We start from the raw sequence: 12,222 nt of genomic DNA, 5'->3' as shown, positions 1-12,222 counted from the left end.
AACATGCCAAGTCCGTAAAACGAGAGCACCATCAAATGTCAGACTATTAAACATTCAAATGTTCATGGGGCAGAACACTGAGCATAGACATAGCCTCTCTCTGCCACCTAATAACACAAATGTGACACAGCAGCCACATCTGCAGCGCTATGTAAAATGTTCCAAAGATTAGTGTAGATTCAGATGATCTCATTTGGGACTCAAGTCAACCCCATATAAGGCATGTGGATAATAATGTATTGACTTGTGAGACAACTGGGATAAAGAAGAAATGTTAGATTTTCTCTAAGATTATATAGTTAGTGGGTAGGGTAGTAAGAGTAGTCTTTGAAACTGCTATATTTCAGTGAGCCTAACAAGTCATTGAAGATAAAATACACAATTATTTTTATCTGCTACCAAGGAAGAAAAATGCTGAGATGCATCAACTGTAATTATTTCAAAATTGTGAAAAAATGTGCACCTTATTGACTAAATACACTAAGTCATTCTTCTCATTCCTGGTTTTATTTTCTTTCAACACAGCTTATATAGTCTGTATCCTCAACTTTCTTTTGCTCCACAAGAAGGGAATAATGAAGTCACCACATCATTGTTTTCCTTTGGCTAGGGCACTTTGGCAGGATTCAAGGGAATTTTTTGTTTCATTATTTCTTAAAAAGTATGCTTGTGGTTTTGCTGTTTGTGTGTGTGTGTGTGTGTGTGTGTGTGTGTGTGTTTTAAGTGTGCTTCTAGCCTTTCCTGCTCTATTCCCTGCTCTCATCATTAGGTTAAAAGTGGAACAAAGTGAGAGTTTTGAGGGACTAATCGTTAGTTTGAAGTGAATGACTGACTTTATGATGATATGACAATTTTAAATGGCTAGAGATGGACTTACGAGCGTTAAAGATTTTATCAGAGGTTGATAAAATCTAATTTGCACTCCACCTAGATGTATTTCTTCAAACATAACATAAACCTAATGTATTCCTGGTGAAATATTTCTGTTACTAAACTCTTAACAAAAAATTTGTTTACAGCTCCTTCACCAGTGCAACCGCCATTTTTCTCTGAATGTTCATTGGGGTATTTTTCTCCAGCACCATCTCTTTCTTTGCCTCCACCACCTCAGGTTTCTGTAAGTCAAAATTGATTTCTAAGAAAATTATTTTATCTTGTCTTTTCTAATTTGTTTTTAAAAACGAATGGTTAGGTTTAAAGACGGCTTAAAAAATCAGAATTGCTTACGAGAATTAATAGCAATGAAATATGTAGAATAAACAGTTGATTAAAGCAGCAAGCTATCCATTTGGTAGATTTTTTTCATAGCTAATTTTTAATTTCATGTTGACTTTTAGGTACCTACCATGTTTCCTTCTTCTCTTTACTGTTATCTAGTAGCTACTCAGAAAATTTATTCAAAAACAGAAGTTATCTACTGTTTTGGACTGTCTCTTTTTTAGGGAATTGGAATTTACGTGCATTAGGATGCTTCTAAAAATTGATATTCTCTCCTTTCTCCTCTTTTCATAAAGATGGTTATTTTTAACTTGAAAATCCAGCAAAAGAAAAGCATTTTCTATGAAGTTAATTTCTTTCTCCCCGTCTCCAGTCCTCCCACTAAAAACAAAACAAAACCAAAAAACAAAAACAATAAAAGGAAAAGGAAAAAAAGGAAGTAGTGGAATCAGACATTAAAAGTTTTGACATTATTTTTAGATTGTGAGAGCCTAGAGATCAAATTGAGTATCTCTCAGTAGGTGTAAGAGGGAACCTTTCCGTTTCAGGAAAGATGCCTAGTGTGTTTCTAGAACATATATGGTGAGGGGAATATTAGAGCCAATAGTGAGAGAGAAAACAGCACTTTCTTCGTTGTAATGTTTTCTTTTGGGAAATAAATAAATGAACTAAATGCCGAGAGAAATACTGGAAGATCTTTGATGCAAATACATACCCAAATTCAGGGATTTGTGTAAAATTAGTTTCCTTTATAGATATTCTATAAGAAGCCATTTTAAGAGAGTAGTGGTGATTCTTCTTGATACTTAATTAATGATTAAGGTACTCTGGACTGTTATTCACAGAATCCCTTGGTTTCTAATTTTTATTTTTTACTGAAATATGTCTTGGGTTTCAGTATCTCTTCTTGCTTTCAGGTAGTCATCTAGAAGGAAGGACCCTGTATAGTTTGATATCTGTATTTTCTAGAATGCTAAATGTATATAAGAATGAGAACAGAGAGGTTTCTATAATTTTCCTTGAAGTTAATAAATGTTTCAAATATATATATATTTTTTTAATTGTAAAAATAACACTTTTTCGTGGTTGGCTATTGATTTCTGGGTTTGTTTTGAGGTTAACATATACTTAGCTTACTATACTTACAGCTAAAATAATAATATAAAGTTTATTTTTTTCTAGTTTAATATTGCTGCAGAGATAAGCATTTGAGTTGATAAAATTTGCATTGTAATTATTTCTTTTTTAAAAAAATAGTCTCTGCCACCTTTGAGCCAGCCTTATGTGGAAGGCTTGTGTGTTTCTCTTGAACCTCTACCTCCTCTACCACCATTACCACCTCTCCCACCTGAAGATCCAGAACAGCCTCCAAAACCACCTTTTGCAGATGAGGAAGAGGAGGAAGAAATGCTGCTTCGAGAAGAACTACTTAAATCTCTAGCAAATAAAAGAGCTTTTAAGCCAGAGGTAATTTAGGTACCTGAACCTCTAGGTGGTGCTCTTGAGCTTAGCTTTACGGTAGTCCTACTTTTTTCTGGTTACTTGGGATTCATTGGACTTTTCTGCCAAGTGGGGATAATTCTAACATGCTCCAGATTTTTTTTTTTTTTTTTTTTTGAGACGGAGTCTCGCTCTGTAGCCCAGGCTGGAGTGCAGTGGCCGGATCTCAGCTCACTGCAAGCTCCGCCTCCCGGGTTCACGCCATTCTCCGGCCTCAGCCTCCCGAGTAGCTGGGACTACAGGCGCTGCCACCTCGCCCGGCTATTTTTTGTATTTCTTAGTAGAGACGGGGTTTCACCGTGTTAGCCAGGATGGTCTCGATCTCCTGACCTCGTGATCCGCCCGTGTCGGCCTCCCAAAGTGCTGGGATTACAGGCTTGAGCCACCGCACCCGGCCCATGCTCCAGATTTTTAAAGGTGGCAGAAATTTATTTTTATTTGGAATGTTTCATATCTTTCTCTTCCTTATATAGGAAACATCCAGTAATAGTGACCCACCTTCACCTCCAGTTCTGAACAATTCACATACTGTGCCAAGAAGCAATCTATCAATAGTCAGTATTAACACAGTGTCTCAGCCTAGGATACAGAATCCAAAGTTTCACAGAGGACCTCGTCTTCCACGAACTGTGATCTCGGTAAAAACAAAAATTTAATGTTACTTTTATTCAAACAGTTGTGAGAAATTTCTATGAAGTTTAGCTGTCCTGTTTTCTACCCCTTAGTTTATTTATATATACACATATATTCACATATAAATACAAATTTTTAAAATTTATTTTTAATTTATTGATAAAATGAGAGCAACACCTTCACTTGAAAACTGGTAGAGTTTGGTGATAGTGTGTTGGGGGAGTTATTGTTTTCATCAGAGTGGTATACTTTCCTCTGTCGTTTCTTCAGCTTTTTTTCTATAGAAATTGGCTTATTCAGATTTTCTATCTTTTTGGAGTCAAAATTTTAATAAATTGCATGTTTTTTATTTCTCCCATCTCTTTGTATACTTTGTGTATGTTTTCCAACCAATGACTATACTATTATGGAAGAAATTATTAGTGATGTTTATTAAGGAAGTTGAAATGATAGTTTGTTTCTATCTTGTTTTCTAATGGCTTCAAAGTAAAATAAATAGAACAAAGACAAGTTGAAATCTTGCCTCTGTTAGGTAAGCCAGTTTTGGCAATTTACCCTCTATATGTAACCACAAAGTATAGAATTTTGATAATTATGTAAAATTAACAAAATAATTTTTCTTTGGTTTTAAAAGAGTTAATTTAAATTGCATTGTGGTTCTTTATATAGAAAACGAAAATAAAATTTTAATGAGAGTAATTATAGTATAGAAAGACTTAAAGAGTATACAACATTTTATGTCTTGGGCATGTAACCAGTATTGGTTGACACAGTGGATTATGTAATACAACCCTAGAAGGAGACATAAACTGTCTACTTGGAGCCCATTATTCAGAGAGGTTAAATGACGTCCTTTTGTTATCACGAGTAATAAACATATTGTCTTTGCAGCTTCCAAAGCATAAATCAGTGGTTGTAACACTAAATGATTCAGATGATAGTGAATCTGATGGAGAGGCTTCCAAGTCAACAAATAGTGTTTTTGGTGGATTAGAGTCCATGATTAAAGAAGCAAGACGAACTGCTGAGGTAAGTGCAATAATTAAAGGTGGAAAGAAAGATAACCTTTTGACAATCAGTAAAGTTTATTTTTTCCTGAAAATTAAACCATAAAGTTACAAATTTTTAATAACATTGATTTGTGAACATATTTTAAGTATTTGTGCTATGAGGACTTTATATAATGAAGCATGTATCAATGTAGATTGATTTTACTATTAAAAGTTTCCATTATTTGTGTTTCCTATTAAGTGTTTCCTTTTTCAAAATAGTAAAATTGGTTGGATAATTGTTGTTTGTAGTAAGGAGACTATTGTTTTAGAGTTGTGTTGTATTACCAGAAAACAGTTTTTATTAAAATTTATTATCTAAGTACAACTTCTATCCTTTTTTCCCTATTTCAATTGTTGTTTAGCTATTAAATAATACAATGATTTTCAGACTGTAGATCTTGACTACTTGGTGGCATATATAATTTAGTAGTTATCAATGAACATTGTTTTAGAAAAAAGAATAGAAAATGATGAAGACATTCAGGTATTTCTAAATAAATTCAGTATACGCTGGGTTGCAATGTAAAATATAAATCTTAGTATGGAATTTTGGAAAGCTGATGATCTAGTTGACTTCAAATTTTTTTTTTTTTTAGCAAGCTTCAAAACCGAAAGTACCTCCAAAATCTGAAAAAGAAAATGATCCTTTGCGAACACCGGAGGCTTTGCCTGAAGAAAAGAAGATTGAATATAGATTGTTAAAGGAAGAGATTGCCAAGTAAGTGTAATTTTATGTAATTTACATTAAAAGTATGTGATGTTTTCAAAACTTCTCTTACAGAGTTCATTGGCACTGGGAAATGACTGATGATAGTTTTATCCAAGATACAGAGTTAATGTTTTATAACTCACACAGAAGAGGGAGCTGGATGATCATACATAGACTTGAATAGAGTGATGTGCTGAGACATAACCAGCTTAGAAAAAAGATGAAAACTCTCAACGAAAAGGACTCCACTATCAACTTTGAATGTTAACTTGGGTCATGCATATTGGTCATCATCTTTATTATTAGTCGGTGTGATTAATATTGTTACCGCATGAAGTAGAATACGTTTTAAAATTAGTTTAAGTTTATTCTTGAGTATAATGCATATATCCTTTTTGATAATTTTAGCCGTGAGAAACAGCGTTTGATTAAATCAGATCAGCTGAAGACAAGTTCATCATCTCCAGCAAACTCTGATGTGGAAATTGATGGTATTGGCAGGATAGCAATGGTTACTAAGCAGGTTACAGATGCAGAATCCAAACTGAAAAAACATAGGTGAGCCTTGTTATCTTCACATATCTAATTGTTCCTGTAGTAGAGAAATATATTTTTGTGGTATATGTTATTAGTAAGCATACTGTAGAATTATACATTTTCTCACTTAAACTTTGTAGAATGTAGAAGTCTGTCATTTTGTTGAATGATACTACATTTACATAAAGTAATGAAATTAATGTTTAAGTAAAAATACCAGCCAGGCACGGTGGCTCATGCCTATAATCATAGCACTTTGGTAGGCCGAGGCGGGTAGATCACTTGAGGTCAGGAGTTTGAGACCAGCCTGGCCAACATGGTGAAACCCTGTCTCTACTAAAAATACAAAAAAAATTAGCCGGACATGGTGGTGCATGCCTGTAATCCCAGCTACTTGGGAGGCTGAGGTGGGAGAATCGCTTGAACCAGGGAAATGTGTGCCCACCGCACCTGGCCCAACACTGAGTATTTACTATAAGTTTTCAACAGTAATTGACATTACCTCAAGCTTAAATGGTGTTTTTGTTTTTTTTAAAGAGATCAGCCTCATAGTTACTATTATCAGTGTAGCAGTGTTACTTTAAATACCTGTGTGATGAATATAAAAATATTCATCCCTTTAAATTTTTATCTGTGTCCCACTGTAGATGCATTTTTAAAAATTGTGTTACTACTTTGAAAATTTTTTATTCTGACAGTATTAGTCTGCTCTTGTAGGGAAACATTAACAAGAATTTTGTTATTTCTCATTTAGGATTCTCTTGATGAAAGATGAATCTGTTTTAAAGAATCTTGTGCAGCAAGAAGCCAAGAAGAAAGAATCTGTTAGAAATGCTGAAGCAAAGATTACAAAACTTACAGAACAGCTTCAAGCCACTGAAAAAATTCTTAATGTTAACAGAATGTTTTTGAAGAAGCTTCAGGAACAAGTAATTATTTTAAAATACTGTAGTCTCCCATTTACTACACATTTTTATAGGCCAAATTTTCTGTAAGACAAACCACCATATACTAAAGCCAGCAAAATATGTGTAACCTATAGTTTCTCATTGATAAATAATATTGGAATATTTTTATTTTCAGTTGAATAAAGCTGCGGTGTTTGAGAAGAAGAAATTTCCTGTTTAAGGTTTTCATTTACATTTTGAGGATTATTCTATATTTTCAGATTCACAGAGTTCAACAGCGTGTTACAATTAAGAAAGCTTTGACTCTAAAATATGGAGAAGAGCTTGCTCGGGCAAAGGCAGTGGCTAGTAAAGAAATAGGAAAACGTAAACTGGAACAAGATCGCTTTGGGGTGAGTTTTTAATAGAAATATTTTACTTTTAGAAAGCAGAAAGTTTTTATGATAGTTTTAAGGGTAAGATGTATATATAAAGTAACTCTTTGCTATAAATTCCAAGAGATTAAGATTAAAGCTTTGTTTTTAAATGACATCCACATTTTTGGATGCCTACTTTATTATTTTGTCTTGACTTTGTTTTTTTCATAAGTCATAGATTAACTAGCAAAACTTTTGGCTACTTACGTTAAACTCTGTTTTATTCTCCATATTGATTTAGTTTTGGAATGTTAGCATTGTATGGTGGGGATAGCACAATTATCTTACCAGAAGTTGTTTATAAAATCACAGTGATGTAAAGTATTTATATCATTTTTCTCCCTTAGCCAAACAAAATGATGAGACTGGACGGTTCTCCAGTATCAAGTCCAAGAAAGCATTCAGCAGAACTAATTGCTATGGAGAAAAGACGGTTACAAAAGCTGGAATATGAATATGCCCTGAAAATTCAAAAATTAAAAGAAGCCCGGGCCCTTAAAGCAAAGGAACAACAAAATATCTCTCCAGTTGTGGAAGAGGAACCCGAATTTTCTTTACCTCAACCCTCACTTCATGATCTGACACAAGATAAATTAACCCTGGACACTGAAGAAAATGATGTTGATGATGAAATTTTGTCTGGTTCAAGCAGAGAGCGAAGAAGATCCTTTTTAGAATCCAATTATTTTACTAAACCTAACCTTAAGCACACTGATACTGCTAACAAAGAATGCATAAACAAACTTAATAAAAATACGGTGGAAAAACCAGAACTTTTTCTAGGGTTAAAAATTGGTGAATTGCAAAAATTATATTCAAAAGCTGACAGCCTAAAACAGCTGATTTTAAAAACCACCACAGGCATTACAGAGAAGGTTTTGCATGGTCAGGTAATTGAACATTTCATATTTTCTCTAAAATCTGGAATTCACCCCAGCCTTACTTGCCTTACAGAATTTTATTTTCTTTTGCAGGAGATTTCTGTAGATGTGGATTTTGTCACAGCACAAAGTAAAACAATGGAAGTGAAGCCATGTCCTTTTAGACCCTACCATAGTCCTCTTCTAGTTTTTAAGTCCTACAGGTATAAAAGAAAGATTCAATAAGCTTGAATTTTGGGATTTCTCTTTGGTTTTTAATATTTTACCTTGAAAATTTGATGATAATGAAAAAGCAGTTGAATCATTGCTCTCGATAACCAGACTTAACCCTTTTAAGGAACATAAAAATTAAGTGTCCTGCTGTTGGGCTCAAACCACACTCTTGGATTTATCAATTCGTATCAAATTCCAGTTTCTGGCTATTGGTAGAAATGTGGAGAATTTTGGATTTCTGTTTGTTAGGGATTTTAGGAAAAATAATTGGAGTCTTAGAGGTTTTTTTAATTTTTGATTTTTAATTTTACTGTTATTCAGTGTAAGAAGTGCATTGGCCAGCCTTCAGAGTATTTATTTAGATGTTTTCAAATGATTAACTTTGTGGGTCCCCCAAAGTTTTTAGACTTTTAAAAGTTGTGAGAATGTTAAAGGGTTGCATGTTTTTATCTGAAAATTGTAAGGCACCTTCTAGGTAGTATAGACTTTTTCCAGATTTTCTTGTCTTAGCTGGTGATGTGTGTAAGAAATACCAGTATTATATAGTATTTTATCATGTGGTGAGAAACTACTTTTAGAATACAAGGTTTTTTCTATTTCAACTGTTTTATGTTCTTGGTAAGCGGCTTGTTTCTATCACTTGATATTCTGGGTGTTTTCTCGAATTAATTTTGGAATTAATTTAATTTGATAAAAACCTCATAAATAGTAAGTATGGAAATTTTAACTTGAAAAAGAAAAACTAAAATTTTCTTAGTTTTCTGAGGAATATTTATTGGGCATAATATACCTGTTCACTCTTTTCACCTTAGATTTAGTCCATACTATCGAACCAAGGAAAAACTTCCTCTGAGCTCAGTGTCATACAGTAATATGATTAAACCGGATCAGTGTTTCTGCCGTTTTGATTTAACAGGAACATGTAATGATGATGATTGTCAATGGTGAGTAGTTTTTGTGAACCTTCTGTAATTTGAAAAGCGGTCTTATTTGCTTAACTTTGATATGTACATGATTATCTTTTCTGTGTTTTTTTTATCTTAGGCAGCATATACAAGACTATACGCTTAGCCGAAAACAATTATTCCAGGACATTCTGTCATATAATCTGTCTTTGATTGGTTGTGCAGAGACAAGTACTAATGAAGAAATTACTGCTGCAGCAGGTTTCTAAAGATTTCTTATTCTCTCTCAAATGAAAATTGAATTTAAGCAACTTAAAAATTATATGTTCAGTTGTTGACATTGTAAAATACTTACTATAATTCAGTGTGGTTACCCATAATGCTTTATCTAGATTTGCTGTATCCAGTATAATTAAGGTAAAAATTTACTTCCTCTGTTATACTAGCCACATTTCAAGTACCCAGTGGCCACATGTGGCAAGTGCATGCCAGCACAGATTTAAGACATTTCCAACATTGCAGAAAGTTCTTTGGACAGAGCTCATTTAAATATTTAGTTCCATTTATTTAAAAGAAAATATTAAGCTATTTGTATAGAAACTTTCCTGTTGATTTTACTTACTGTTTTCAAAAATAGAGGAAGGCTGGAAATTACGATGGCTGTTGTTTCCAATTCTATAATGAAATAAGACTTCATACACTTTGTGTAGAAAGCAGAGATTACTGTCACACATTGTGAGCAAATATTATTAAGCTTTTTCTCAAATTTGGTGCCAAGTAATAAACCTTAAGCTACAAATCTTTTGAAAGTAAAGGAAATAATAATTACTAAATTTGGTGTTATCACAGCCCGGAGTGATTGTAACGTCACTGAATCTATTTTATTGCTCCCAAATTGGGACTTTAAGTTAATTATTTAGTTCATTTCAGGAACTATTTTTTTTTAGCCTAAATTGGGTATATGATGTGGTAGGATTTGCTATAGTAGTTAAGATAGTACAGGCTTTGCCCTTTCAAATGCCATAGGTGTTATTGACTAGTACCATATACTCGCCTTTAATTCTTAAACTAGTTCACATCTTACATTTTAATTATCCTAGTCTCTTAATTGATATTTGTCATGAAGATTGCATTGCATGTATTTCAGAAAAATACATTGAGAAACTTTTTGGAGTAAACAAAGATCGAATGTCAATGGACCAGATGGCTGTTCTCCTTGTTAGCAATATCAATGAAAGTAAAGGACATAGTAAGTACATATATAAGAGAGAGAGAGAGAGAGAGTGTGTGTGTGTGTGTACTGCATCTCTTTCTGAAAAGGACTTTTTAGTTTCTGTATGACAGATTTTGTTGGTATTATGCTCTTAATACAAAATACATATCATTTCAGGCTGGGTGCGGTGGCCCACGCCTGTAATCCCAGCACTTTGGGAGGCCTAGGCGGGCTGATCACTTGAGGTTAGGAGTTTGAGACCAGCCTGGCCATCATGGCGAAACCCCGTCTCTACTAAAAATATAAGAAGTAACCGGGTGGTGGTAGCGTGTGCCTGCAGCCTCAACTACTTGGGAGGCTGAGGCAAGAGAATCACTTGAACCCAAGAGGCAGAGGTTGCAGTGAGCAGAGATTGCGCCACTGCACTCCAGCCTGGGTGACAGAGCGAGACTTCTGTGTCAAAAACAAAAAAAAACAAAAAAAAACATATCATTTTTAAGATGGAGTAAATGTAGTTCTTTTCAAATATTGAATATCCTTCAAAATGTTAAAAAAAAAAAAAAAACTAGTTATATCAATTAACAATCTTCTCCTATCTACTTTAGCTCCTCCATTTACAACCTACAAAGATAAAAGAAAGTGGAAGCCAAAGTTTTGGAGAAAACCTATTTCAGATAATAGCTTCAGTAGTGATGAGGAACAGTCTACAGGACCAATTAAGTATGGTAAGAAGTTATGTAATTTAAGATCCAGAATTATTAAATTGTGGTGTTCCATCTTTATTTAACACTTTGCTACTCCTTTGGTGTATCAGCCTGCCTAGTTAAAAAAATGTTTTTTGTAAAAACGATGCCATTGGGTTTTTAGGCAATACAGTTAATTCACTGTGCAGGATTGCCTCTGAAATTGTAGGATATTTGTGTTCATGGCTTCTCTCCAGTAAATGCAAGCAGTACTGCTTAGTAAATAATTATGACTGCTTCAGATATTTCGAAACATACATTAGTTGTCTGGGAAGGTAGCTTCCATTTGAGAACCACTGCCCAGCCTGTGTCCTCCTTAAGGGCAGGTGTTCTATTTTACTTCATCTTTGAATATGTTTTCTGACATGCAGAAGGCTCAAAAAATGAGAATGAACAAATGATAGATGAACTAATGAACAGAATAATGTATGAATGCGTACCTGTATGTTTGGCACATTTTACTTTCTAATTTCAAGTTTGCATTATTTGTGAATTAGCAAGTATCCAAGAGATGAATACTATTATAAACACTTTTTTTCTAGTTTAGATATAGTTAAGTAATCTTTATAAAGTATGACTTTTAATTACTTAATTATAATTTGCAATTTAACAAATGTGAATTCATTTGATGATAATGAAAAAGCAGTTGAATCATGGTTACTGATAAGTCGACTGAAAAGGTAATGTCACTTAGCCTTAAAATAGTAGAGTCCTAATTACTCCTTTTGTTCTGGTGTAATTTTTAATAGCTCCTCTTTCCACTCAGAAGGGTCCTGGTTTGGGCAATAAATAATGTCATAGCTCTACCTTAAAGCTATGAGCTAGTACATATCATTAGAATCTTTAGGTTTTTAAGTTATTTTAAAGATGAGAACAATTGTTTTCTTTTTCTTGCATCTGTGGACTAAAGAAAATATGAAGCTAATAATACTTTTTTTTTAAATAGCTTTCCAGCCAGAGAACCAAATAAATGTTCCAGCTCTGGATACAGTTGTCACTCCAGATGATGTCAGATACTTTACAAATGAGACTGATGACATCGCTAATTTAGAAGCAAGTGTGCTTGAAAATCCTTCTCATGTACAACTTTGGCTCAAGCTTGCGTACAAGTACTTGAATCAAAATGAGGGGTAGGTCAGCTTCAAATCTTTGTGTAAACAGTTGCACATTTATATTTTTATGTTTGAGGTTTTTTTTACCTATGGTAATCAGTCAGGTTTCTTTCCTAGTATCAATGGAGTCTTTGTTTTTTGACAAAGCCAAAAGCATTTTATTGTTTAAAAGCTATTAGACA

At 33.7% G+C, this 12,222-nt stretch overlaps 1 protein-coding gene and 1 non-coding gene across 2 annotated transcripts in view; one reads left to right on the top strand and one right to left on the bottom strand.

Annotated features, from left to right (window-relative positions):
- The window catches only part of ZFC3H1 (zinc finger C3H1-type containing), a 54,543-nt gene that overhangs the window by 24,190 nt on the left and 18,131 nt on the right, over positions 1–12,222 (top strand). The window contains exons 7-21 of the mRNA XM_015152250.3: positions 1,020–1,117; positions 2,476–2,685; positions 3,192–3,356; positions 4,243–4,380; positions 5,000–5,121; positions 5,521–5,670; positions 6,404–6,578; positions 6,818–6,949; positions 7,321–7,863; positions 7,948–8,057; positions 8,880–9,011; positions 9,112–9,233; positions 10,120–10,221; positions 10,791–10,910; positions 11,875–12,058. Coding sequence (XP_015007736.1) covers positions 1,020–1,117; positions 2,476–2,685; positions 3,192–3,356; positions 4,243–4,380; positions 5,000–5,121; positions 5,521–5,670; positions 6,404–6,578; positions 6,818–6,949; positions 7,321–7,863; positions 7,948–8,057; positions 8,880–9,011; positions 9,112–9,233; positions 10,120–10,221; positions 10,791–10,910; positions 11,875–12,058 — 2,503 coding nt within the window. The remainder of the gene's footprint in view (positions 1–1,019; positions 1,118–2,475; positions 2,686–3,191; positions 3,357–4,242; positions 4,381–4,999; positions 5,122–5,520; positions 5,671–6,403; positions 6,579–6,817; positions 6,950–7,320; positions 7,864–7,947; positions 8,058–8,879; positions 9,012–9,111; positions 9,234–10,119; positions 10,222–10,790; positions 10,911–11,874; positions 12,059–12,222) is intronic.
- Positions 35–158, bottom strand: LOC114671200 (small nucleolar RNA SNORA17). Its single transcript, XR_003721087.1, has one exon. It is a non-coding gene; the product is annotated as a small nucleolar RNA SNORA17 (small nucleolar RNA).

Source organism: Macaca mulatta, chromosome 11 (genome assembly GCF_049350105.2).
Source record: "Macaca mulatta isolate MMU2019108-1 chromosome 11, T2T-MMU8v2.0, whole genome shotgun sequence".
Lineage (NCBI taxonomy): Eukaryota > Metazoa > Chordata > Mammalia > Primates > Cercopithecidae > Macaca > Macaca mulatta.
The sequence above is the reverse complement of the archived record's forward strand: the minus strand, read 5'-3'. Positions and strand labels throughout refer to the sequence as shown.